The 27,690-nt window shown below is 48.3% G+C and overlaps 3 protein-coding genes and 2 non-coding genes across 13 annotated transcripts in view; 3 read left to right on the forward strand and 2 right to left on the reverse strand.

Moving 5' to 3' along the window:
- The window catches only part of TRIM66 (tripartite motif containing 66), a 59,976-nt gene extending 52,594 nt beyond the window's left edge, over positions 1-7,382 (reverse strand). Inside the window, exons 1-2 of the mRNA XM_048217267.2 lie at positions 7,297-7,382; positions 4,838-5,020 (exon numbers count right to left, since the gene is read on the reverse strand). Coding sequence (XP_048073224.1) covers positions 4,838-4,843 — 6 coding nt within the window. The 5' untranslated portion in view covers positions 4,844-5,020; positions 7,297-7,382. The remainder of the gene's footprint in view (positions 1-4,837; positions 5,021-7,296) is intronic.
- Positions 6,863-11,927, forward strand: RPL27A (ribosomal protein L27a). The gene is made up of 6 exons (XM_026486114.3): positions 6,863-6,940; positions 6,988-7,530; positions 7,923-7,986; positions 8,365-8,440; positions 9,094-9,268; positions 10,251-11,927. The coding sequence occupies exons 1-6, from the start codon at positions 6,863-6,865 to the stop codon at positions 10,377-10,379; spliced, it is 1,065 nt and encodes a 354-aa protein (XP_026341899.2). The 3' UTR covers positions 10,380-11,927.
- On the forward strand, positions 8,611-8,741 carry LOC113245886 (small nucleolar RNA SNORA3/SNORA45 family). Its single transcript, XR_003312828.1, has one exon. It is a non-coding gene; the product is annotated as a small nucleolar RNA SNORA3/SNORA45 family (small nucleolar RNA).
- Positions 10,007-10,137, forward strand: LOC113245885 (small nucleolar RNA SNORA3/SNORA45 family). The gene has a single exon (XR_003312827.1). It is a non-coding gene; the product is annotated as a small nucleolar RNA SNORA3/SNORA45 family (small nucleolar RNA).
- A 5,003-nt stretch (positions 11,928-16,930) lies between the features above and the next one.
- Positions 16,931-27,690, reverse strand: part of DENND2B (DENN domain containing 2B) — a 165,713-nt gene continuing 154,953 nt past the window's right edge. For all 9 annotated transcript variants that reach the window (XM_057316977.1, XM_057316978.1, XM_048217044.2 and 6 more), the window contains 7 exons: positions 25,607-25,755; positions 21,840-22,017; positions 21,509-21,550; positions 20,174-20,285; positions 19,257-19,496; positions 18,285-18,371; positions 16,931-17,658 (listed from right to left, as the gene is read on the reverse strand). In XM_057316977.1, the coding sequence (XP_057172960.1) occupies positions 17,624-17,658; positions 18,285-18,371; positions 19,257-19,496; positions 20,174-20,285; positions 21,509-21,550; positions 21,840-22,017; positions 25,607-25,755 (843 nt within the window). In that variant the 3' untranslated portion in view covers positions 16,931-17,623. The remainder of the gene's footprint in view (positions 17,659-18,284; positions 18,372-19,256; positions 19,497-20,173; positions 20,286-21,508; positions 21,551-21,839; positions 22,018-25,606; positions 25,756-27,690) is intronic.

The following is a 27,690-nucleotide window of genomic DNA, read 5'->3' on the forward strand; positions in this document are numbered from 1 at the left end:
TGTGGAGGTAAGAGCAGTCTGTCTTAGAAGGTTAAAGTGTGGGGATGCCTGGGTGGCTTGGTCTGTTAAGCGTCTGCCTATGGCTCAGGGTCCTGGGATCAAGTTCCTCGTCAGGCTCCTTGCTCAGCAGGGAACCTGCCTCTCCCTCTGCCTGCGACTCCCCCAACCTGTGCGCTCTCTCTCTAACAAGTAAATAAATAAAATCTTACCAAAAAATAAGGAAGAAGGTTAAAGTGTGGCTGAGTTTATTTCATTAGACTTTGAAAATATCAAACTCTTTGGTCTCAAACCCCTTTACATTTTTTAATTATTCAGGACCCCCGAGAGATTTTATTTATGTGGGTTCTATCTACTACGATTTACCATTTTATAAATGAAAACTGAGATAATTTAAAACTATTAATTCATTCAAAAACAATAAACCTATTAAATGTCAACCTGAATAATACACTTTTTAGGAAAAAATTAACTATTTTCAAAAAAATAAATTTGGTAAGAAAAGTGACATCATTTTTCCCTTTTGCAAACCTCATTAATGTCTGTCTTAATAGGAGACAACTGGAATCCCATACCTGCTTTTGTAGTCAATCCGCTCTATGTTGTTTTGTTTACAATGTAAGAAGAAAATCCAGCCTCACGGGGCTGTACAGTTAGAAAAGATAAGACTATTTTTAATCGCCTTATCAGGTAATTGTGGACATTCTTTGATTCTACAAGTGGTAGTTTCTCAAAGGTCGGTCGTAATGTGGAATCTGAAACTACATCAGTGAACATTTTTCACCCTGTTACATTAAAATCCACTGGCCTATCTTGCACTGTGAACTGCTCTTTCACCCAGGCATCATTACATAACACCAAGCACGTGCCATTTGGAAAATACTGGTTCAACGACTTATGCAGGTGCTCCAAACATTGACGTTTCATTGGACAATAACAAAACATCACACTCTTTCACATCACCTTGAGTCTCATTGGAAAATGCTTCATGAGCAAGATGTCAGACTCAGCTATACCTTTACCAGAATTCTAAGTGTTTGCTAGAAACACTAATTTTATCATTGGTAACAAATACTTTCAGGTTTCTTCCTTGAAATGACAGGCTCACTTCATTTTTGAGAAAATACCTGCCGAATTCCCAAGGCTGAATAATCGCAGTCTGTCTGTTGTTCAAGTAAAACTGGTGTCTTACCAAAAAAAAAAAAAGGAAAAAAGAAAACAAACAAACGAAAACAGTCTAGTTCAGCTTGCAACTCACACTACAGCACAAGCGCAGGCCCTCACTTTGATAAGTAGAAGTGCTTTCTGCATTCTTCCAGTTCCTTCACAGAGAAGATTAAAAACGTGTGTATTCAAGGACTGAAGTGTAGTAAAATATTTACTGCTTCGTCAGGGACACTCCTAAGTGAGACAGGCTTTTCCCTTCTCTTCCCTTCCTTTCTATTTTTCTGCAAATGCCTGGCAGTGAAGAATACAATGACTTGCACCGGCGTCTTTGGCTTTTTCACGCCATCTTTGGTTTTTGCTTTGCCACCACCAGGGCGAATGCCGACCCGGCGGAAAGGGCAGATAACATCTTAGAATTACTATGAAAATGGTTTTGACCCTGCGGACACTTGTGATGCTGTGGATACTTATGACCCTGTGGACACTTGTGAAAGAGTCTCAGGGACCACCCCCATCCCCCCCCCATCATCCGTCTACAGACGGCACTTTTTAAATAACAACTCTGGGGATTCAAGGAGGTGGCATGGCTTTCCAACACCAGTGGGCACTACTCAGGATGAGTATATAAAGAAATATTTCATTTCTGTCTTAGAATAGCAACTAGTAACTCTATGAGGGTAAAGGTTAAATTAAAGGCACAGCCAAGCAACGGAGTCTCCAATTTGAGGATAAGGTGGAGGGGGAGGATCAAAGAACTCTCTTCTATCCCCTTCCTCTGGCTGCTTTTCATTACCCCTTAGCTCCTCCCTTTCCTTCCTATGTCCTTGGAAGTGGGGAAGGGGATAGAGGATGGCAGAACGTACTTAAGCCAGGGGTAGCAAGTTCAAATGCCTACGGGGGCCCAGTGTATGGTGAAGTGCTCCACCGAAAAGAATGTGGGTCCAGTGTTGCCAAGCCTTAGTTTTCCAAAATGCCAGAAGTCCAAATTTTTACTTAAACTCTGAAACGCTGGTACTAATTACATTTTTAAAACATGAGAAAACAGCATGAGTCAAATAAAATGTACCAGTCATCAGCCTGTGACCTCTGCTATAAGTCCCCAAGAAATGTGAACCAAATGAAACATCACGTGAAAGTCTGAAAGGACAGAAAACCTCACGTATAACATTACCTTGCTCACAAATCACTTTCTTTTTAACACCCCACAGCCTGATCCGAGGGTTTCTAGAACCTGGCCAAGGAAGGGCAGAGCAAATCATTCCATACCACACTGGGAGTACGAATTTCCACAGACTGTTGGCATGGGTAAGACAGAACAAATGATCATCAAAGCAGTACTGCTTTCAGGCAAAAATATGCAGACACACACACTAGTAATGAGAGAACATCCACTCAAGCTGGCCGGTGTTGAATGTGACATATCACCTGAGTACCTGTCTCCTGTCTGTTTGGACACAGTCCCGGGACAGGACTTAGTCCTTCTTGCTCACCCTTGTTCCTGCCCCTCACTGCCTGGCACGCATATATAGTGTCTGAACGTAGCATGCATTCAATAAATATTTCTAAAATGAAAGAATGAATCTCAGCGTTTTTCATTATACAAACAAGAAAACTAAGATCCAAAAAGAATATGATGTTTGTTCAATATCATTTGGCTAGCTGGGAAAGGAACCCAAACTTATGTGTTCTTTCTGCTAATTTTATCATCTGAAATTGTATGAAAACCCAAGTATTTAAGCCCTTCCTTGTTGCACTATTGGATAAACTGCCCTCCAAGATCCTAGAATTCCTCTCTCCACATTTTGCTAGTCTGAGTTTAATGGCAGCGAGGTTTTCCACCCTAGCTTCCAATAAAACTTCTAGGAATGTATTTTCCATGTAGTACCATGATATTTTTAAAAAATCTATTCATACAGTATGGAAAGACTCCTGGAAATTAGATTATTTTTACTTTGTGCCGAAGACAACCCTATGGTCCTATGGATTTTCCTCTAAATGCCATATTGTCATATATCAACAACTACTGATGGAGGCAAAAAACAACCATGACAAAAACAAAACAAAAAACAACAGCAACAAAAAAAACCGAGGCTGGTGTAGTTGAAAGTGGTAACCACACATGCTGCTGGTGTATAAATTGCTACAATCCATTTGGGGGGAAAACAGCATAAAATGAATCATAAAAATGTTCATACCTTATAATACAGCAATCTCACTCCTGGGAATTTACCCTAGACAACTTATTCAATAGAAGAAAAAAACCACATACACACAAATGTTCACTGCATCACTAATAGCAAAGGACACAATAAGAACAGCAACAACAACAAAGGAACAAAATACAGGAGGAAACGGCTTAGTAAATTACAGTACCTGCTGAAGATAAATTAGTCTTAAGATGTTAATAATAACAACCACGAAGACCAGGTAGCGATACAGAGAAACGCCACGTTATTAAGTGAAAAGCAGAATACAAAAGGGTTTGTGTGCTACGGTCAGCAGCTTTCTAGGCAGCTAGGCCTCCAAGCAGACAAGAGCTGAAAGGTAATGTTCAGACATAAAAACAACATTGTAAAGTATTATGATTCGAGATGCTTATATTTTTTAACATTTTCTCTAATGTTTCACTGGCTTTTCTATTACATGCAATTTTTAAAATCCTTTCTGAAATAAATTTGGATTTCTAGAATTCTCACTCGAAAAGAACAGAAACCCTGGCTCTTCCCATCTTAAATTAGCAATCCTCTACTTGAAAAAGGAAAGCAAGATAATATTTCCTAATGCCCAAACCTAAAGATGGAGAGCAAGCAAACAAGGCTGGACCCACCCATGCTGGGGTTGCTATCTGAAGGACTGCCGAGAAACTCGGGAACCCAGAGCGGACAGGAAGAAAGAGGGCTCACAGGGCCCTCTTCAGGGTGGGGGTGTGTTCAGGTTGGAGAAAGGTCTGGAGTACCAAAAAGGTCAGGATCACATTTACCTGTCTCTCCAGGTTGCTGCCTGGCATCATCTCCCTTCTGCTCATTTCACAGGTATTTTCTCAGGCCCTGACTGTCTGGGGGAGCCCAAATGCCTGAGATGTCACAAGGCCATGCTCTACTTCAGAAGAGATGTCACAGAGAAGCAGGCCTCTCAGAGGTCATGTCTCAGGGTCATGCTCCGTGTGCCTGAGTGCAGAAGGACAGGTCACCAAATGCCTAATGTCTGGAATGCCACTCAACTTTGCAGATACAGAACTCAAACTTTGCTCTCTCAGACCTAGTCAACCTAGGGAAACTGACATACACTGACGAACCGCACATGAGCCTTATGTTAAAACTATAGGATTGCCTTGGGAATGAAAGGGAACCTGCTAGAAACCAGAGCCAGACAATCACCCAGGGCATGCCCTCTACCCTGGAGATCAAACCACCAATGAGAAGAATGGTAGGTGAACACAGAACCCAACACAGAGTGTTGGCCCATTCAGGGAGGACTTCCATTCAGATGGATGGCCTGAGGGATAGGGTGTAGCTCCTCTATACCCATGGAACCTGGCAAAACTGCGCAGAAGTAGTGCCTGTGACCCAGACCCCTACCTTCTACCCGCTGCAGAGTCTTGGTCCTTGCTCTAGGTCCTCCTTACAGGACACCTGATGGTTACCTTTCATTCCCAAAGCTCTGTCCAGCTTACCTGCATTCACAGACCATGTTCCCAAGGGTAGCTCAGTTCAACTCTTGTGCACTTACTGGCCAGCTTTGATTCAAATAGGGGGTGATCTCTTCTTAGGCCTTGCTCCCACTCTCAAGGCCCCTCTTTCTGCTGGTCACAGGCAGTATGTGATCAAGGACTCAAGGACTGATGAAGACCATAATGCTGTGAGGTCAGAGAGGGAGTGGTCACTGAGGTAAAAGCAGATCTGGAAAGAGAAGACTGAAGACTAGGTAGGTCCAGCTGCTGTATCTTGGCAGCTCTGCAGCCTCTGGCATGTCACTCAACTTTCTGCGCCTCAATTCTCTCATTCTTATTCACAAAATGGGGCTGGTAGTGTTGACCTCTCAGGCAGATACATTTTGTAAACTGCAGGGTGTATTTGGCTATTATCACTGTGGACTTCAGTGTTCTGGGAAGAAGCAGAATATAAGGTGGGCCTTAAAGGTTGAGGAAGATTCAGGATATCTGATCAGGAAGAAGATGAGCACTACAGGCATGAGAAATGGCACCAGTGCAGGCAAAAGGGCTGAAGCGATGTATCAAGTCTGGCTGCAGTGGAAAGCTCCTGTTAAGAGGAGAAGCTGAGGTTGGTTTAGAAAGGCAAGTAGCTGTATTCTGTTGGTAATAGAGAGTTATCCAACTTTTTGATTAAGGAAGTGGAAGGATGAAAGCCATGTTTTGGGAAGATTAACCTGGCAGGCGTGTGAAGGATGAAGGGATTGGAGGAGGGTTAGAATGCAGGCAGGGTGACCGCAGGAGGCTGTTGAACTCCTGATAAGAGACATGATCAGGGTCTTAATGAGGGCAGTGGCACAGGTGCTTAACAGGAGGAAGCAGATTTGAGATATAGAACAAAAGGATATGGTGACAGTGTATTAGGGGAAACAAAGGCTTGGGAACAATTTTCAGGTCTCCGTGACATCACTATCTAGGGGGACAAGGGTGCCACTCACCAAGATATAGTGTAAAGGAGAAGGTATCAGTGAGCAAGGAAGATCGAAGTCTTTGACTACGTTTACCAAGTTTGTCTGTAGAATGACCAAGGAATAATAATCAGAGATTAAGTAAATACGTGAGTGTGGAGGTAAGCAATAGAGATGTGAATTGAAGCCACCCAAAATAAGCTCACCCAAGAAGATTGTGTACTGTGAAAAGTTGAGAGGCAAGGACCAGAGGCTGAAAAATATCAACACTTAAATGGCGAATAAAGTTAGAAGAACCTGAAAAGACTGAGAAATGGCCAAAGAAATAGGAAGAATGCAAGAGTTTCCATAAGGAAGTGAGAGAGGTAAAGTAGAAAAGAGAGAACAAGTGGTAAAAGGAATGGGAAGAGTTGATTCAATGTGGTATTTGTTTCATTGATGATTTGAGTAAAACTGGTGTTAGACTGCAGTGGATTAAATGATGAACGGGAAATGAACAAATGGGCAGAATTCAGACTACTCTTTTGGGGAGCTTGGCTGTAAAGGAAAGAGCAAGGGTGGTAGGTAGAAAGCAGGGAGAATTTGAGATATTTTAGCTAAAATGTATTTTAGCTGACAGGAACGAGGCAGGAAAAATACACACAGAGTAACTGAAAGAATGGGTGAGAGATGGCTCTTCCACTCAGTGAGGTGAAAGTACATTCAATTTGTTGAAAACGTACTACATGCTAGAAACTGGGAGTGCGTGGATAGAAGAAAATAATCCTGAACCATTAAGGAATTTGGTCGAGTGGGGTAGGCAAATGTGGTCGACAATTGTATGAGCTATGTACTAGACTGTGTGGGGCACAAGCGGGGAAGTAAGCAACAACGACTGAATGGGTCTGAGAAGTTTCACAGGGTCGAGGTCGAGCAGGGGTTCTTTGGTCCGGGAGAGAAAGTCACGGCCATGTCAGGTAGGTTCAAGTGAAAATTAAAATTTGGTGGTTAGAAAGAAGTCTTCACAGAGTCTGGATTAAAAGGACCATAAAGCAAGCAGGTATACAGGTCCCTGAAGCAGAAAGGATTGTTCAGACCGGGGATGCCCAGGAGGATAACCAAGGGCAAAGGCGGAATGAAGACCGAGCGGCCCCTCGGGAGTGTGGGTGAGCAGGTGCCGGTGGGTGGCAGACTCCTAGGCAAGGACTTCGAAGGAAACGGAGCTAGACACCCGATGGGCACACTGAGGGTCATACAGTGCCTCGCAAATCCTCGTTGCGGCCAAAGGACAAGCAAGCAACCGCTACCGCCAGCGTCGAGCACACCACAAAGAACGCGAGGCGCGGGGCACGGCTCAGAATTGGGGCGTTTGGCGAGGAGCCGAGATACGGTGGCCTAGGCGGGTTCCGGGACACAGCACCGCGCCGGCGTGCACCACACAGCGCCCCTAGACGCGGATTCCGCGACAGCTCTCAGCCTCAGAGCCTGAGGGAACAAGGACTGCGCGGAAAAGGAATTCCCGCCGCCACCGCCAACCTGAATTCACCGCGAGGGAAAGGACACCCAGCTGAAACAAGAGTGGGGGGCCGGGGGCGGGCCGGTCTTGCAGTCACGCGAGACCCGCGAAACCCGCGAGACCCGCGAGACTCAAGAGACCCCGCCCTAGGCCCGGCCTCTCTGCCGGAAGTGAGTCTCATTGGCTCCGCCCCCGTGATCGGTAACTCGCGAGATTTCGCAAAAGCCTCCCTTTTCCGTCTGGCTGCAGACATGGTAGGTGGTTCTTTTCGTACGTCCGCTTCTTTGCTGGTGCAGGCCGCGAGTTCTACTCGCGTTGCACCCCAACCACCTACCCCCGATCTTGGCCCGGTTTTCCAGGCCGCGCATGGCGGACCTCGGGGCAGGGTGGCCGGTATGGGCCCCGTAGGGTGGGGCCGCGTGTTCTGCCTGGGGTTCGGATCTCTTGAGACACGCGGGCCCGCGCGCTCCGGTGCCGCCCTGATGAGGCCGCATGGCCTTGGGCCAGTCCGTAACATCACGTTTGCTGAATGTGACCCAGAGCAGATCCTTGACCCCCCGAGCCTACAGACCCTTCGCAGACGGTCAAGTTCGCCCTCTGCCCCACCTCCCTTTGGCCTTATCACCAAGCACCTTTTTCCATACAGCCATCCAGACTGAGAAAGACCCGGAAACTTCGGGGCCACGTGAGCCACGGCCACGGCCGCATCGGTAAGTGCCGGCATCCCATCCTGGTCGGCTTTGCGGTCTCCCCGCCGGGTGCTTACCTAGCCGGGAAGTGGGTAGGGTAGAAGTGGGTTCTCTCTGTGCGGTCAGTAGGACTGAATTTGACGGTTAGCGGTTGACTTTTTTTCTCTTAGAATTCTCTACAGTACTCCACTTTAAGAGAATTTTACATCAGTTGGCATGAAATTTGGGGCAAAGTGTTACATTGCAAAGAGATGTTTCACCTGGGAACTTGAGGGGATAGCAATGCTTAAAGTGGTATTTTAGATTGGGAACAAGATAAGACGCAGAAGTGTGGGGAAAGGAGAAGAATTGAGGGGCTGGAGAAGGCTACGTTAGCCATGTAGCCTTGTATTCTTGCAGGCAAGCACCGGAAGCACCCAGGAGGCCGGGGTAATGCTGGTGGCATGCATCACCACAGGATCAACTTCGACAAATAGTGAGTGTTTTCTTGGCCTGTACTTTGTTACTGGCACTGACAGTTTGGAGTTAGGGGCAGAGGGCTGGCTCAGGACACCTTCAGTAGGAAGAAGGCCTCTTACCACTGAAAAACCTCATGTGTTGCTGGGTTTTACCAAGTTAACATTTGATGCGAACTGAGAACTTGTCATCGAGGCTAGAGTCACGCTTGGGTATCAGCTTATTGCCTTAGTGTGCTAGAGTCCTCGAAGAGTAATTGCTGACCTTATTCACTGGCTGTGACCCTCGTGGCATAGTCAGTCACCAGGTTAGTGACATCAGATTAACTATGCACCTGCTAGATTCACTTATGCCCCCAAATTTGCTTAGAAAATCTGTATATTAGAGAGCGTGTAGAATTTCCATAAAATTCTGTCAAGTGATCTGGAAGACCTCTGGTCTTGACATTGCCTCTTTTTCAGTGACTTGTCCTGGTTCCATGAAATAAGGGTAGTCTCCTATTCCTGAACATCTTCAGTGGCTTTTTTTTTTTGAAGATTTGTTTTAGTTCAGCAATGCATGGAGTACCTGCTATGTCACTATATGCTATAATTGGAAGAGATGAACTATGAAGATGATAAACATCACTTAATTGGAATCAGATTATGAAAATGATTGCCCTTCTCTTTCTAGTCACCCAGGTTACTTTGGAAAAGTTGGTATGAGACATTACCACTTAAAGAGGAACCAGAGCTTCTGCCCAACTGTCAACCTTGATAAACTGTGGACCTTAGTCAGTGAGCAGACACGGGTAAACGCTGCCAAAAACAAGACTGGAGCTGCTCCTATCATTGATGTGGTGCGATCGGTGAGTGAAAAAATATTCGTTGACTTTATATGGTCCTTGCCTCTCAAAATTCTGGATAACCTAATCTATTTGATCTCCTACCTGAAATCTGTACCCAGTTACCTAGTAGACTATTCCATCTTTTGGTAAAATTTCCACAGGTAAAACTCACCAAAATTGAACTCTGTAGTCCAGTTGTGATTCAAGGAAAACATTTGAAGAATGATCTTTCCAGTCCCTCATTCATTCAGTTACTTTGTTATTTCTTGAATGTTTTCTTTTCCAATCAGTAATCTCATTCCCACTGTTCCTGCCCTCATTTGTACAGGTTTGCATTTCTGGCCTAAGCTTTTGGCAGTATCTTAGCTCAGCTGGCTCTAGTTGCTCTTACACAGCCCTGCTTATGTGAGGCACAGCTCTTGGCCCTTTATGTCCCTTAGAGAATAAAATCCTGGTATGTTTGTTATTTATGAATCTACATTATCTGAAGAGATTTCCGCACACCCCAGAACAGTGACGACAAAGCATTTTTGTATGTCTTTTAGAGTTCTAGTCCCTTTATCAGTTTTACCTTCCATGGGTATGGAGGTAGTCTAAACCCTGAAGGGGCTTTTTGGTTAAGTTTTAAACCCCTTTTCCCAGCCTACTTAACACTCCTTGAGCAGTTTTGATGGTCAGGACTTCTTGGAGCATGGCTGGGAATGTGCTCTGTCTTTTCTGCTTATCGGGTGGTAATTGAATGAGGGGGGGTGTTCTTTGCTTGAGGCTAGAGTCACATCCTGACACATCTCTTGTCCTGGTGTGCTAGAGTCCTCAGAGAGAATCTGCTGGTCTTGATTCACTGGCGAGGGCAGTCAGTGCCCCCGGTAGTGCCCAGATCAGAAACATGCCCTCCCAGCTCCGAGATGGCATAGATTGGAAGGCATCTTTCTTCACACCAGGGAGTTGGTACCTGCTATTTTGTGTATTATAAACTCTTTTATTTTTTTTCCTATTCCTCTAGGGCTACTACAAAGTTTTGGGAAAGGGAAAACTCCCAAAACAGCCTGTCATCGTGAAGGCTAAATTCTTCAGTAGAAGAGCAGAGGAGAAGATTAAGGGTGTAGGGGGCGCCTGCGTTCTAGTAGCTTGAAGCCACGTGGGAGGAGGTTCATTAAATGCAAACAAGTGCTTTTCTCTTCTGGTCTGGGTGTAAATTCTTTAGCATCCCTACGTGTACATCAGAAACCCACCCAACAGATTCCAGGAGTAAGGTTATGAGGGCCTGAGCTCCTCTGCCGAGTTCTCCCCTCAGGAAAGTGTGAAAGAGCACCAGCACTAAGAGGACTTGGCCCAATACCTAACTTGAACATTTTCATTTATAAAGTGAGAATGATACCTGTTGATAGCACATGTATGTATCTTAGAGTTGAAAGGCTGGTTTGCACTGTATGTTCTGAATTTACAGCGAGTGGGAGAATACACCCTTAATTGTAGTATGTGGCTCAAATGGGGAAGACTCAGGGTGGTTATGTTTTGTTTTTCAAGTAAGCTCTACACCCAACATGGGACTTAAACTCACTGAGATTAAGAGTTACTTGCTGTACCAACTGAGCCAGTCAGGCACCCCGAAATGGAAGACTCAGTTTTGATAGGGCACATTCTCAAGAGTGGACAGAGGATAGGACTGAAGCAGTTGTGAAGGATGTAATTCCTGAACCTAAGGTTTTCCTCGACTCCCTTATCGTTTACCATACATACCATTCTAGTTGTAACCAGAATGTTGAGATGGGAGCCCAGTAGTCTGAATGTTAAACACACCAGAGCTTTTACACAAAAAGTGGTTTGGAAAAGCATTTGTCAGGATTTATGTATCCCTGTGCATTAATGTGCAAAGAACTACATCATGAAATGCTAGAGTCTAGTCTGAAATGAATCTAGCAGAGAATTTGGAAAAACCGAAAAACCAGAAGCTGGAGTCGGGTTTTCTAGGGTTTGTATCTCCTACAAAACCATAACAATTGTGTGCAGATAGGACCTTCAGATCTCAGGGTAAATTATAATTTACTACAATTTTTCTAGTTCTTTCCAAAATTTAAGAAATTTTCTTTGGCCCAAAATAAAAGTTGCTGCCTAGGACCCTGGCCAAAAAAATAGGATGACACTTGAAAATAACAGGTTTCTTTTGGCAGAGCATTTTTTCCTTAGTCCTATGTGGGGTGATATGTGAGTTGAGAACCATGACTTTCTATGGGACGAATTTGTGACAACCTTTAGAGGATTTTGCAGACCCTCAAGTATAAGGAAATGAGAGCAAACTTAGCTGATTTGTTTAAAAAGGTGCCAGGAAGGCTTTACTCAGTTGGACAAACAGCTGGATCATCTGAATTTGATCTTTGGTAATGTCCTAATGGAGAAAGGTAAAACTGGTTGTCCCTTAGTGTCTTTTGGAGGACCTATAATACAGAAGCTGAGGTCATGGATCTGAAATGGGTTGTAGTTTATATTAAGAATTTAATGTCTAATTGTACTTATACACTGAAGATACAAAAATGTATAAAGTATCTTAAGATTCAGATGGGGTTTGAGCTTTTCATCTAAACCTGAACAGTTGTGTGTGGCTTAAACTTGTCCAATTTTCTCATCTTTAAAATTGAGAACTGTGTGGATTAAGTAAAATGGAAGCATTTACTAAATGAAATTTTTGACTTTGTGCACGATTATGGGAGCCAAAAATTAATCCCGTTGGTCTGATTAAGTCAAGGCAAAATGATCCAAGCAGAGGTCAGAGCAAACACGCTAACCAATTTAGAAAAGTTGAGCAAGGAAAGTGAGAGAATGTAGTTAGGGATGGGGTTACAGTGGGAGGCATTACAAAGAAAATGGGAATGAGAAAGCAAGAGAAGGATGCAGAAAACCCAAAGGACAGGCGGGATTTAGTAGACCATACACGAAAACTAGTCCGTTAATAGCCAGTATCTTACCTAGAAATTCATTAGTAGCACCGTGTAGCATCACTATCCATAAACAGGATGGGGTTGAGTGGTATAATACTCCCCAATCCTGTATGGAGATGTAGATGGCCATGCTGACTGTGAAAGTCCTCAACCATTTTATATAGAAGATAGTCCAGATACAATGCCATCCCACCTGGCCTGGGAAAGACAGCTGGAGCTGCCTCTTTCCAGCTTGCTCATTCAGGTATCTGCAACTAATAGCTGGCAGATGCTTTGATGTGGGTGTTAATATTGCCAAGGAAGCCAGGTGATTGGTGAAAAGCCATACTTTCATGTTACAAATGAAGGGCGCAGACCTATAGTGACCACTTGGCTTGTTTGATGAGACCAAGTGCAAACCTTACGTTTTGACTTTATATTTCCGTGAAAAGGGCCACCTCTGAGATACAGAGTCCACGCTGTTGAAGCTGTCAAGCTTTGATCAGTCTGTCCTGCAGGCACAGAGGCCCACACTGCCACTGATCTCTTTAGTGGCTGATACCTGCGTAGGGTTAATGAAAGTCCTCCCATGTAAGGAGAGCAGAACTTTGCTAGATGTCCCTGTAACTCCGTGGTCTTCAACCATTGGTTTACCTACCTCTTCAAACTGGAAAAATCACGTCACCTGGCACATCAGGCTGACATGCTGATTTTCGATTAGCTTGAATAGCTAAGGATATAATTTCTGGCCTAATGTACATGTGCTTTAAATACATTTTCATCCAAACCTCGGAGCTGCAGCTATAACAAAATCAGTTGGCGATATCGGACCCGACCCCATTATCAAAATCCGCTAAATCGAATTTAAGGTTTCAATTCAAATAGGCTTACTTGATGGCTAGGCCAAACGCAGTCAGCCCCCGGACTGAAAACAAGCCTAAGGGCGCACCGTCGGCGGAAGGCGTGCAGCGTCCGCCTTCGCGGGAAGGCAGAAGACTACGAGGATGACAGCGGCCTGAGCCCCGCAGAGCCTGGCACTCCCACGGCTACCCTGGCGGCTCACACCGCGCGACCTCTGCCTCGCCATCACACAACTCCCCCACTGGTCAGCTCTTGTCGCCTCAGCCCCTGATAACCACTTCCGGAGGGTGTGAGGTTTTGGTTCCGGGGTCACATTGACCTTGCCCGCTCCCACGACCGGAAGCACGTTCGGCGCCGCTTCCTCTGGGGGCTCAGCCAGTTCCGGCAAGGGGCGGGGCCAGGCTCGTCGCGCGGCGGATAGACTTTCCCAGGCGAGGCGGGAGGTTTAACTCAGCCGGCTCCCGGGGGGCGTGGGCCCCTTCGGAACTGGGGGCTGGGCCAACCTTGCCCCGCTTGAGGTCGTGCTTAGGCCGCACTTACGGAAACATGGTCTTTATACACACGTCAAAGGGGGATTTCCAAACTTCTCAGAATAAGCTTCAGTCGTCAAAAAGATGAGCGCCAGCTACGTTCAAGGCACTTTGGACACCTGCTTGTACATACATGGAAATGGAAATATTCTGGAAGAATATAAAACTGAGAAGGCATTTCCTCATGAGCTGCGGGTCGGGAGGGAGATGTGTTTTGATAGTTTGGGTTTCTTGCTTAATCAAATGCATATTACTTTATATTAAAAGTCAATATAAATGGACAGAAAATAATTTCAAAGTTACCAGTAACTTGCCAGTACCAAAAGGTAGTATTTTCTCTTGGTCTAGAGTTTTCAGGACCTTTTAAGTGACACCCACCCCACCCCTATAGGCAAATAAGGTGCTTTGGGATGCATACCACCACTTTGGCTCTAGAAACTGATTTTTGTATCACTCTTAGTAAGAATGTAAGTTCAAAGTGTATGTTTCATTCTGGCTCTATTTTATAGCCCAACTTTTGTTTTATTCTCACTTTAAGTTTTTTTAAAAAATACTCTGTATCTTTATAAATAAGTCATTTTGGGTACAAGTCCATGTAAAATAAAGGGTATTATTTTTAGCAAAAATTTGAACTGAGCTGTGATGATAATTAGAATGATTTTGGGGGAGCCCTAATGCCACACACCATCCAATATGAGCTGGAGTTGGAATCATATGGCTTTCCAAGGGCACTCCTTCAAAATAATTGCCTTTAAGACGCCCAGACTCCTCATTTTGACACTACAGTTTACCAGAGTATGGTTATTGGTTTTTTGTTTTGTTTTGTTTTGTTTTTTAAGGCATTTAGGAAGATGTAATGGGGCAGCCTTCTCTGCTCTAAGAGTTACCAGACTGATTAAGAATACCCAGGGCCTTTCTTGACTCCAGAATAGAGGGCTGACACTCCGTAGGCACTGGGGCTTCTGGTAGAAGGGACAGTGTTGTGTTACCCCTAAGTAAGTGCCCTAGGGTTGGTTGTCTGAAAGGCACTGTTCAAAGACACTTGATCTCAATAGTGGCAAAACCATCCTCTGGGGGGGCAGTTTTTGTCTGTCACAATCATGGAGGGGAAGCAACCAACGTTGCTAGACATCCTGCAATGTATGGGTTGATTATAAAACAACAGAATCTAGTTTAGATCTACGTACATTTTACACACACATAAAAAAAAAAAAAAATTCTCCCTCCCCAAGTTTTCATATACTTCTGAGTTTTCCAGGATTCCAAATGCTGTTTAAGTCAGGGGAAGTTCTGTGTTCTGCTCAAAATATTGCCAAAAGTTGTTCATTTCTCTGGGGCACCTGCGTGGCTCAGTCAGTTAAGCATCTGACTTTTGATTTTAACTAAGGTCATGATCTCAGGGTTGTGAAATTGAGCCCTGCATCCGGCCCGGTGCTGGGCATGGAGCCTGCTGAAGATTCTCCCTCTTCCTCCCCCTCCCCCCCCCCCCCCCCCCCCCCGCCAAAGTTGTTCAGCTCTCTTACCAATGGGAACACCCACTCAGTAGACTCTGAATTGCTAATACAACACGCTTTTATCTGTGCATGTGTAGCTACTGCATTCACAGTAACTCTGTGTACAGGTGTAAGCATCTGACCTCGTTATGTATCTTCTAGCACAGCTGTACCCAAGCACGTACATATTTAAATACCTGTTATAACAAAATGCCTCCTTTTACTTCTCCCCATTTATATGAAAGTGTGTTTAGGTAGGTTACATTATCTACGAATTTCATTTCAGAATAGTAAAGGGGGGAGTTAGAGTATTTGCTATAGAAAAGGAGAGTGTTGGATCCACTAGGGTTAAGAACCATCTGTTTAAGAGCTGACAAATCATGTAAAACAGAGCTTGGAAAGAAGTCCTGACCACTTTTTGTCATACCAGGCCCCCAGGACACACCTTCCTCTATATTCCCCCAAAGTCTTCTGTGCCTTACCCATAGTGCTCACTGTATGGACCCTGCAGCCCAACCAGAGCCATTATGTGCCAGTACTGTCTTTCTGAATTAGGATGAAAGCTGTAACCATCATAGGAGGAAGGCATCCTTAGGGTTAATCTTAGGTATCTTAAGATTTTAAAGGTACATAAAAGTTTCAAATTTTATTTTTTAAAAAAGGAATTTATACCTATATCTCTTGTGATCTCATTGTACGTCTGTGAGGATTCTTTGGAGTCATATTTAAAAAGAGAGGGGAGTGAGAGAAGGAAAGGAGAAAGAAATAGCACCTCTTGGAAACTGTGTTATTATTATTTTATTGTTAAGGAATCTACTTCTGTGACTGTCATGAAGCCCAGGATGGCTTAACAGTAATGAGTCCTGGAGGTAACTACACCCGACTCTGGACTTTCCGGTGATAAGCACTGTCTTCTCTACCTCAGCTGAAAACTCAGACTCATGAGGCCTCAGTCTCTGCCTCCCTATTCCTCGAAGATGCCAAAAGCCAACTATGTAGGAGACTTTTTCAGAGGAGAAGAGACTTCGTCTTCCCAGAAGACAAACCCTCTACTTTAGGAGGCAGAGAGCAACCCCAAGCCCCAGACAGGTTGGGACCGGCCCAGGCCTCAATGGAAATGGGCAGAAGGAGGGAAGGGAATTCAGGATAGTACTGTCTCTTGTTTAAGTACGCCAGGGTGGAAGGACAGGAAAAATCTACTCCTTGGTTCAAATCCTGCCAGCCCCAAACTGAATTCCAACGAAGAGAGTTCCAGCTTACTGCCTCATCTCTCACCTTGGAAATTTTCACGGTCTCTGCTCTGCGAAGGTCTTGGGTGGGTGGAAAGCCTCAGCCACCCATATTCCCCGTCCTGCTTCTCTTCTTGCTTTTCCATGGAATATTGCAAAAGTTTCTGCGTGCAAACGTAGGGATCCAACAGGAGAAGACTAGTCACAGAATGACAGAAGAGCTATAGGCAATGGGCCAGGGCTATGAACAAGCCTGGGTTAGCTTTCGCTGAGCTTCACCCCACCAATGTCAGGATATCCAAGGATATCTTAAGGGCTTCATACTAAATAGGAAAATGTTCAGATTCACCCAACAGTGGAGTTGAAAGCACTGAGCACTCTTTGCATCACTGGGAACGCTTACAGAGAGTCTGAACAGTTGGTTATTGAAGAGGCAAGCTGAACAAGAACAATGACAAGGTATCTTCTAAGACCAATCATTCGGTTCCAGCCAGAGAACTTGATTTCAGGGCAGGTACGTGACTCACACTGAAGCTAAACTCTTAATGAAGTACTCAGTTCCCTGCATGATGGTGTTTCATTCCTGATTGGCCTCTCTCAGCCCATCTCCCAGGAGAGAGAACTCTAGAAAATGAAGCCAAGGAACACGTAGGGCTCTGGGCCCAAACAACTGTACACTGTTTATTGAGAACACCCGTAGATGGTGGGAAGGAGGGATGCCCCGTACCGCATTGTGGCCACCACTGACTGGGAGCTGGGCCCGGACAGCACTGGCACAGCCGGGGGTGGGGGGTGGGCTTCCCGTGACTCACTGACCATCACAAAGGTGGGAGGAACAAGAGAAGGCCAGGCCCAAGTGCCTGGTACCATGCTGCAAATGGGGATTGATTGGCCTTTGCCTTTCAAAAACGGAGGGTTAGGGGAGGGGTGACTACTAGAAAAAAATAGAAACTCTAAGATTTAAAAAAAAAAAAAAATAGACCTCCTGTACAGAACAAGACAGCATCTGCTCTCCAGGGCCCGAGACTGGCAGCAGGGGCCTCAGGCAGGCAGGCCAGGAGCCTCCAGGGGAAGATCAGTGGTTCGGCTGAGACAGTCAGCTGCACATAATTGGCCAGTCGCCAGCACCCAGCCCCTTGGGAATATACAAATATTTACCAGATTCTCTTTGCTTGTTACAAAAGGAGATAAGAAAGCTTACAGCAGATTATTTACAAACAGTATCCTGGGATATCGTGAAGGCAGAGGTGGGCTGGCTTGGAGGGTGGGGTCCCAGGGGTTCCAAGCAGACCCCCTCCCCAGGCTCCAGGCTCGGCAAGGCACTGGACTCCATTACTGGGACAGGGGCTTAATTCTTCTTGTGGAGGAACTTCATTTTGTTGCCTGTGGGTCAGAGAGCGCAAGAGTGAGAAGGTTTCAGTATCAACTCTCCTAACAGCCCTAACCCTCTCAGTGGGAGACAGGGTTAGAAAGACTGGATTTTAGCTGTGACGGATCTGATCCGGGGCAGTGAAAATATGCTAGAGCTCTAATTAGGGCACTGGTATCAATCACTCTGGAGCTGTGGGCAAGCTATTTAACTTCTTTGGCCCCAATTTCCCTTTAAACTGAGACATGCTATGATTCCATGATTTAGCTGGCCGAGCTCTTTGAAGAGAGTGGAGGTTTTCAGAGAAGGGCACCCTGGCACCGAGACTTCTGTAGACCCTTTTAGGCCTAGAGAAAAGCTCACTGCCCCCAGCATCCTCATAGTCAGTCAGGAAGGAGCACATGGAAAAAGATCTGATTTATGTAAGGATCTGTGGTTTCTCCTGGTTCTGCAATTTGGTAAATGCTAAATGCTCTTGGAGCACTGGGCTGGGAACGTCTTCACGAGGGGATCTCTTACTGTTCTGTCTACAGCCCCAATATAAATACCCACTGGCACTGGTTTAGAGTAGTTTGGGTACAGATCCCCCAGCCCCAGCTTCTTGCTGAACACCTATCTCATGAGTGACCGTGCTACTTACCCAAACCTCGGAGAAACTTATTCATCCCACTCTGCTCAGTGTCTGGGAGTTCCTCTAAATACTGCTCCACTCGCTGCTCGAAGAGGCCTGAGGAAGAGGAGGGACAGGGAAAAGAACACTCACTGCGGGAAGGGAAGGGGAGGCCTGCTGGAGGGGCCACGGGCACAGAGAAACCAAGGATCTGCAATTACAATTTAGGGCAGCATCGTATTAGAATTCAGGCTACCTCCTCAGAACGATAATTAATAGCGTCTCACTGTGCTCACTGCTGAAGCAAGAGGCCCTCAGCACCTTGCCTCCCAGTGCATGTGCCTGAGCTGCATTCCGTAAGGCAAAGATGCCGCTCCTTGTTTCAGAGCTGGGCACCTTTTCTAGGTCCTCTTAGATCACTCTACCACGTTGTTCCAAAAGGTTCGTTAGACTAAATGAACAGTATTAGTGGACAGAAGACGTAATAACCCTGAGGTTAGATAGAAAGATCTTGATGAGATTTAAAAAAAAAAAGGCCTAGAGTGAACTAAGCTGTTGAAATGACTAGAGACAAGGTGACCTTCTATTCTGAATGGAGGCTGCCACCAACCTCAGAGAGCTAGCTCAATTTTCTTGAAGGGCTTCTCCAACACGTGGTTCTTAGAACCCCCTAACTTGTTCAATCTGGTCTTTTCCTCTGAATAAGAAGGGCATCTGAAGAGGGGATGGGCTACCAATGGCATGCTGCTCTTGGGTGGAGAGGAGCCCTACCAGACACATGGCTCCAGCCTGTGTGCAGCCTTTGGAAGCCACTCACTGCAACAGGAGGAGAAGAAAGCTCCCTTGGCGGCTTCTTTCAGAAGAAAGGCATGTTAGGAGGCCTGGCCCTAGCCGATAGCTAAGAGCTTCCATCATGGTGCCCAGATATTCAGGCCTACTAGTAAGCAGACAACTCACAGAAGAGGGCTCATAGTCCCCAACCCCAAGCTTTTCTGGCCTTACCCTTTGCCCGACATTTTCTTAGCTCCCTGTCTTGGATGAAGCCAGCAAACATCTGAGACTCCATAAAAACCTCAAGAAAACGGCGGATGCTTTTGGAGGCCACAGACTTGCGGAAGGCCTCTCGCTGAAAGGCCCTCTCTCCCTTCTCGCTCTGAGTCAGGAAGAGGGAGTAGTGCCCAACAGTCTCCACAAAGAACCGGATAAACACCTCCGACACCAGCCCATTGAGGGTATTACATTCTGGAAGAGAAAAGACAAATCTTTGAGGTTCAGGTCAAGAACCGGTCATCTCCAACCTTCGACCCCAACCTCTAGCTGGTATTGTCTCCCTCTCCCCAAGAGAATTTCTAGCCGGAACCACTTATCTGTTTTTGGAACTTTAACTCTTGTGCTCCTGGGCTTGTAACCAGCACCTGAGCTGGAAGGTCAGAAACTGTGCTCTGCACATGGAAGTTGGCAAATACTCACTGCGCGAATGACAGTGGAAATCAGAGACCAGAGGATCGCGTTCCCCACACCCCTCACCCTTGGTGGTTTTCCTGGGCTTCACAAGAGGAGCCATATGTCTTTGGGTTTTCCTTCTCAAACCTTCTGAGGTAGAGAAGAATTAGAGAGAAGAGGGTAGCTTTATAGCCTGGGCCACCCTAGATGTGCCCCCAGTGTTGCTTATGTTTCTCCACTCCCTCTGACAAAACACCACAATACTTCTCTCCCCTCAGGCCCATTACTCCCTGAGCCCACTGGTAGTGGGGCTAGAGGATTCTAGACCAGCCTGAGACCAAGGTCCTATACCTGGAGCCTCGTCAACCAGAAGGGTCTGGTGTGTAGAAACAGGGTCCTGGTACCACGAGGCCCTGATCCAGAGCAGAGGGAACCCGGGGCCAGAGCTGACTCTGCCCGGGGCAAGCCTCACTCACCATCATCGGAGTCGCTGTCAGAGTCCTGGGAGATCAGTTCGTTCTTCCTCTCTAGAGCCTGCTCCAGAGCCGCCTGCAACTTCCTCGGTAACAGTGTGTCCTCATCATCCATCTACAGGGGAAGGAAACACAGTCATCATAATCACAGACACTGACTAACCACTTACTATATGCCGGGCCCTGTCTGAAGAGCTTAACTATATAATCTTCTTCATTCCTCCCCCAAATCCTGATACTATTATCAACCTCATTTCACAATGAGAAGCTGAGCACAGACAGAGGTTAAGAAACTCGTCCAAGGGGCGCCTGGGTGGCTCACTCGTTAAGCGTCTGCCTTCGGCTCAGGGCATGATCCCGGCGTTATGGGATCGAGCCCCACATCAGGCTCCTCCGCTATGAGCCTGCTTCTTCCTCTCCCACTCCCCCTGCTTGTGTTCCCTCTCTCACTGGCTGTCTCTCTCTCTCTGTCAAATAAATAAATAAAATCTTAAAAAAAAAGAAAAGAAACTCATCCAAGGTCACACGGATAAAAAAGGTAGTGGAGGCCGTGGCATTCACTGCCGCAGACCAGCTCGGGGTTCCTCGCCCAGCACCCCGATAAAGCCTCCCCGCTCCTCCATCTCCAGCTCCCAGGTGGGAAGCAGGGCTGGCTCAAGGCGGGGAACCTGTGGCCCAGCCTGCGTCTCAGGTATGAGGGTAGGCTGTCCTTCCTGCCTCTGCATTCCGGTTCCGTCTCTGTACCCTGATGCCTTGTACCAGGACTGGCGGCTGTGAGTGGTGTGTAACAGACTGTACATGCCCAGAGGGTGCGTCAGTGGGCTGTGCTCCTTAGTGGAGAGCCGGAGGATTGCCATGACTACCAAAGGCTTTCCGAAGCTGGCGACGATGACTGCAAACCTTGACATTCCACAGCATTCTGCGCATCATGCGTAATCCCCCCCCAACATTTCGAGGCAGGTGGTGTCACCATGTCTGCTTCAGAGATGAGAACTCTGGCTCAGAGAAGTTCGGAGGCCTGTGTGACATTGTGTGGCTCAAAGGTGGCAGAGCCAGACCTCAAGTGTTCAGACTTCCGGGCCATGTTCTTCACACTCCCATACTCCCATTGCACTGGATGATCCCAACCAGAAAGGCAGATCCCGCGGGTCTCAAGACTTCCCAGATCAGTTTCTCCCCACCCTTGTCTAGTCTGTGAACATGGAGCCCAGAGAGCTCTACAAATCGGCTGTGAAGGTTGAACAATGTGTGTAACAGTGTTGGGTACCCTGGGGCCTGCAGCAAACAAGCACCTACCCTAGGGCAGGCCATATTCTGTGGGGTCCTGCTCTTTCTTACCTGTCGGATGAATCGGTCGGATCCCAGATTCACCATCAGTGCCTAAGAGAAAGAGTCATTAATGAGCTCCTGCAATGCCCTCCCTAGGCCTCCAGACCTCCTGGATTCCCAGAGTCAGACAACAGGAATAACTCCATCCAGGGATAGAGTGCTCAGGGAAAAGGGATAAGACCTGGGTAGAGAGGCCCAGAGGCCACAAGTGAGAGGAGCCTAGTGGTCTTGGTCCCTTCCTTTCCCCCTCTGCCCCTCCCTCCCTCCCGGGAGTTTCTGTTCCTTCAGTTCCTTCCTTCCTCCACCCCTCACCCAGCTGGTCCCCCAGACAATGGCCCACCTCCTCCACAGGCAGCTCCTTCAGTTTGGGGAGGGAGCTGGAGAGCAGGCCAACCAGGAAGGGTGTGGGACAGCAGACGATGTCAATCATGGAGGCCGGAAGGACAGGAATGAAGGTGTGCTGCCAGGAGAAGGGGTAGAGCAAGGCCACCACGGCATGGGAGCAGCTGGAGAGGGTACTGGTAGACAGACAGACAGACAAGCACCTGAGCCCAGGCCCAGCACCTTTGGGGAAGGGGAGTTAGAACATCCTTTTATAGGTAAACCACCTGGTGCAACAAAAGTGCTAATGGAGTTCAGGTCAGGGTGTGACCCAGCAGACTGGTGAAGCCCCCACATTCCCACTGCTCAGGGCCTCAAGGACACTGGTACCAGACCTTCTTTGGGACTCAACCGAGGAACAGCCATGAAGGTACACAGCAACACTTAAACTCACAAACGACTCACATACACACCCTCAAGGGCCACCCTAATGCACAGACAGGCCTAACCTGGTGGGGAAGTATCACCTGAAGCCAGAGAAGATGAAGGCAAGGGGAGCAAGAGTTGATCACTGATTCGTAGTGTATAAGAGCTGGAAGGCCCTCTGAGGTCATCTTATCAATTATTCATGTTAGAGCTGGGCCCACAGCTACGAAGGGTTAGTTTCCTAAGAGGCCGACCTGGGACACAACCGGTTTTCCTGTCTCCCAGCCCAGTGTCACTTGACTACTCTGCCGTCTATCCAACCCTTCCTTGCTGTAACCGCAAAAGTGGTCTGACTGAGGATCGCTGACTGAGGTGAGGAGCCCGGCGCCACTCCTACCAAGCTGAAAAAAGTGCCCACGCCCATCTTTCTTCTCAGGCTCCAAAATATAGCCTAAGGTCTCAGTGGGGTCATCCCTCTCTCGGCCTAGAGGGGGCTCCAGGCCTCTACACCCAGCAGCACTCCAGGACCGGCCATTTGAGCAGAATGACCAAAGCAAGAGGGGAGGAAGACCTCTACGGTGCTAGCTGGAAGGAAAAGGGGGTGTACACTCCCCATGTGTTGAGGGCTGGTGTGGGGCACTGGCAAACACAGGAGACACACCTGGCTTGAACAACCCTTCTGCTGGGAGGAGAATCAAAGGCCCTCCCCTAGGGACCATACTATAGATGAGAAGGCAGCGGCCCACAGTCCAGTTCAGTTTTAAGCTTGACTTTCCCACTCTGACCCTCTGCCTCTATTGGTCCCACCTATTAGCCACAAGAGACTCTCCTTGATCAGCTCCAGCAGGAAGTCTCCCCCTTTCCTGACTAATGCCCCACTAGTCAGAGAACATGGTTCCAACCCATGACAGAAACAAACCCCCTCTTCTAGAAGGACCTCTGGATGTTCTCAAGTGTTTTGTCAGCCGGTGCCTTGCTTGTCTGTCCTGCTACCCTACAGACACCTAAAACAGTGCTGGGTCGTGAGGCAGAGACACAGGTGTCCTGGCTCTGACAGCCCTCCCCCTGGGGACAGTAGCTCCCCCCCCCCCCAACACCTCGAGGACAGCCATCTGGAAAAGAACTAGAAAAGGGCTGTCTCAGGGCTGAGGGACACACTGACCTCCACCTTCCCCTCCACTGGGCCTGGCTCTTTGGAGACAGGAGGTTTTGTACAGCCCCTACGGCTGGTCACCGCAGAGCCTGTACACACATACAGTGCACCCCTCCCATATACTCAGATGTCAAAACTAGACCTGGAGGAGCAAAGGATTTGTGGACAACCTGACCATGAGCAGGCTGGACTCACTAAGCCCTGACCCAGTCCAGGCCTGTGTGCCACCACTGGACTGCCCACCCTGCCCCTCTCCAGTCACAGGCAGACCCTGAGGAGGGTGGATATCTTTTCTTAGACCCAAGAGTGGCAGAACTTGAATGCTGAGCCCAGCAAAGAACAGAGCCCTGGGGTACTTTCCTTCCAGAATGGTGCAGGAATGTGCTCAGAGGCAGGGGCGGCCAAAGGAAACAAGAGCTGTCTTCAGGGCCCTACTGGAGCTGGGCTACGGGTGGGGGTGGCAAAGAGGAAGCCCTGAGTCAGGGAATGGAACCTTCAGGAAAAAGAAACCTCAGGGTCTAGGCTTCAGTAGGGACACCACGGTCTGGCCAGACTAGAGCCTCCCTGGCTGAGGGACAGTGAACATGGGTGGCAGGGAGGCAGCAGACAGGGGCTCCATGGGGCTGCTGTCCCTGGCTCGTTCCAGCTGCCAGTCTCGGCCCCTTCCTGAAGGACCACAAGACACACACAACTGTGGGATGCAGAAACACTGAGGCTGGGGTGGGAGGTGAGGGGCCGTTTTCATTTCTAAAGCAGGCCTTCTCTGGAAAAGTTGGCAGCCCTGGCATTTCCTCCTCTTCCTTCTCCTGGGCAGAGGGTAGGCCTGGCATCCTGCCCCAGTGCCCCGTGAGGGCATTCAGGAGTCCCTTTCTCCTGCTCCCCTCAGTAGCCCCTCACACAGACAGAAAGGAAGACCCCAGGGAGCCTGGGCCTACTGAGGACCAACCCGAAAGAGGCTTTCCCTTTTCTGCCCTCCTATCAGCACCTGGCAGGCATATGGTATGGCACAGAACAGGTGGGTGAATAAATGTCCAAATGACTGAATTAAGTCCACCACTCTAAAGAAACCATTTCTTCCCGTGATGGAGTCTTTGACCAAAAAAATATACGTGTTGCCAAGATCTCATCCTCTACTTGCCTGTCCACTCCCCACATACACCCCATGCTATATGGTTTAAGTATCTGTGCCCTCCAAAATGCCCATGTTGAAACCCTAAACCCCAAAGATGAGGTGGGGCCTTTGGGAGGTGGTTAGGTCATGAAGGCGGGGCCCTCATGAATGGGATTCGTGCTCTTATAGAACGGACCCACAGAGCTCCGTCGCCCCTTCCACCGCAGTGAGAAGGCTCTGGCTGTGAACCAGGAAGCAGGCCCTCACCTGAACGTATCCATGCTGGCACCCTGAGCTTTGATGTCCAGCTTCTGGAACTGTGAGAAATACACTTCTGTCGTTTACAAGCCACCCGGTCCGGTGTTTTGTTACAGCAGCCTGAATAGACTGCGACACTTTTAAATCTTGACTGCCTAGAAGAGCTCAACTCCTTCCACAAACCAGATCTTGGAATCTCTACCTCTAAAATCCTAAATGCCAATGTTCTGGACCAAGACCTATGATCCTCCCAGCTGTTTTCTTATTCCTCCTAAATTAGCTCCCCTACCCCATGGGCACCTCCTGGCCCTGGACATCTTTTCCCTCTCCTAGTTTGACTGGCCAGCTTTCCTGTAACCACTCGCCTCCCTGGCACCCTCCATGCCTCCCTCACCTTGTCCTTCTCCACAAATCCCCAGGTGTCTTCTCCAGCTGATGCCCTAACTGGCTCCTCCCTGGGGGGCTCAGCACTCCTCTGACCCCTAGTCCGTGCTCCTGCCCCTTCCTCACGTGGCTCTGCCTAAGAGTTCAGCACTCTCCTCAAACTCCACATCCCACAGAGATGGCCTTGCCTCCCGCTCCAGAGGAAGTGTAACCATCAGCCAGAAATCTTACTCCACCTTTCTCCCTATCCACGTCTTTCATCTGCACACTCTTGGCTGGGGCAAAAGAAGAAATGCCGACGCCTCTTCCCTCAGGCCACGTCCTCCCTGGGGTTCGCAATCCTGCCACACCAATACCACAGAAGCTGGCACACAGTAGGGCTCGTAAATACGTGTCAGATTAATCCGTGGATGTGCCTTCCCCCTCTTCTCCACCTCGCCCTGCTGGGCCTTACCTGAGCTTATCTGCCACAAAAATGACCCGGCGCTCTAGCAGCAGCGAGGCAAAGATCCGGATGAGCTGGCGCACGCTGAGGCAGGCGAAGAGGCACTCAAAGTCCACGTGCTCCAGCCGGGAATCCGTGGGCCGCCGCAGCTCCAACACCTGCAGGAGAACGAGGGGAGACGTGGGTCAAGGCAGGCGAGGTGCGGTCACTCCCGGGTCCTCCGCAAAGTGACGGGCTGTAGGTTTTTCTCCCCACTGTCCCTTTTCCGGGTTTCTAATCTACCCCAATATGCAATAAGACCCAGTCTCCCTCTCCCCTCAGACCACAGCTCTGTTCCCGTAGTACTCGGACACCTAGCCTGTCAACAAGAGGGCTAATTGGAACGTGGGGAAGGCTCCAGAAGGAAGCGTGGATGAGCCATCCATCAGCCTCACAGGAAAAGGAGGAGGTGACTACTCTTATAGATAAGGAGAATGAGGAGACCACACAGCTCTACCTGTGGGGTACTCCCTGCCCCCCGGTCCACCTCCCCAAGCAGAGGTCTTGGCACCCACACTGACCAGATCCCATAACCAATCGCTGCTCCCCAGGCCATAGGAAGAGAAGCATCTCCTTATCCCTTGACTGCCATCTCTCAGAAGGCAATGCCAGTGTCCTTGTTGCCACGTCCTCTCCCTTTCCTGCTAGAGTTTCCTTCCAGAGGTCATGTTTGTCCTACCATTCTGGTCTCTATCTCTATCAGCCTGTCTACTCTCTGTGCCAGGGACAAGGAAAACACAAGGAGAGGGCTGGCTATTCCACCACCGTGCCAGGAAGCAGGACTTTATCAGGGCTGGACCTAGCCGTCCTCCCTCCAGGGGGTTGCAAGGCCACTCCCAAGGTCAGTGCTATGGCACAAAAAGCCACTTCCCTGGGGGCAGTCCTGAGGGTGAAGAGTTGCAGTTGACCTAGCGGTGAGAGCAGGAGGAACTGCTGACACTCAGGCCAAGCTGAAGCAGCTGCCACAGGGGCCTGCCTAGTCTTCTCCTCGGTCTCTCAGAGCACGTGGGCAGCAAGGATGTGCAGGCCTCCTACTAAGTAGGGGAAAACCGTGTTCCCTCATAGAGCCCATGGAGTCAGAGCTCTCTTTTCCAGGGGCTTTTACCCCACATCATCTCATTTATTCCTCAGGGTCTACACAAGGGAAGTTCGAACTCCTAGCTCAATATTCATCCCTCTGGCTCCCAAAGAAGCAGCAACATGGAAAAAGTTGCCCTAACGATCAGTGGACACTATCTTTCCCACCTGCTGGCAAACTCCTAGAAGGTCCAGTGACGAGCACAATGCCGTGCATACACAAAATACTCAGGGAATGGGGCCTGAAGGAAACCCACACCACAAGGACACCAGAGGCCTCTGTATGGGACCCCCATCCTTGCCCCCAGAAGTTACAGTAATGCTCCCCCACACCACCCCTCCACCCCCAAGAGCCTGCAGCAGTCCAACAGGCTCGGCTCTGCAGCACAGCACCACGCTCTGACTACCCCTGAGGCCCAGGCCCCCTGCAGGGTGTGAGAATTCACAGAAGCAGCTTGTGGGACCTGGGCCTCTACTCATGCATCGCTGCCCTCAAGGATCACAGTCCAGTGGGGCCAACTGAATCTAAGCAACCACAGCTGTGAGACTGGTGTCAGACAAGGAAGCCACAATTCACATCTGCACAGGGGGCCACAAGGGTGGAGAGGAAGGGCAGCAGCCCCAGCTGAGGCAGGGAGGGGTTGGGGCAATGGCTGAGTGCACAAGAGAACTTCTTTTGGAAGGAGAGAAGGGACTAGACCTCGAGGCAAAATGAGGCAGGGTTCAGCCACAGTAAGTAATTCAACTCAGTGTGATGAGAAGTGAGCTGGGGAGGATGGGCCAGCCCAAAGGGCTCCCAGGCGTGCTGCTGGGATCTCCGGCCAGGGCCAGCCATCCTGCGCCAGACCTCTCGAGAAGCCTAAAGTCCCTCCAGCGAAGTGTGGGAGAAAAGAGGCCGAGAGAAAGCCCTGCAATGGCATTCACACCGTGTTTCTTTACTCAGACCCTCTCCCGCTCTCTGCAACAATGAAATAATT

The sequence above is a fragment of the Ursus arctos genome, unplaced genomic scaffold, assembly GCF_023065955.2.
Source record: "Ursus arctos isolate Adak ecotype North America unplaced genomic scaffold, UrsArc2.0 scaffold_22, whole genome shotgun sequence".
Classification (NCBI taxonomy): domain Eukaryota; kingdom Metazoa; phylum Chordata; class Mammalia; order Carnivora; family Ursidae; genus Ursus; species Ursus arctos.

Bases quoted from the DNA above. Each gene is read 5' to 3' on its own strand.
- RPL27A (XM_026486114.3), top strand. From the start codon at position 6,863: ATGCCCAGGAGGATAACCAAGGGCAAAGGCGGAATGAAGACCGAGCGG. The intron at 7,531-7,922 runs GTAGGTGGTTCT...TTTTCCATACAG, and splicing joins TCCGTCTGGCTGCAGACATG to CCATCCAGACTGAGAAAGAC. The intron at 8,441-9,093 runs GTGAGTGTTTTC...TTCTCTTTCTAG, and splicing joins AGGATCAACTTCGACAAATA to TCACCCAGGTTACTTTGGAA.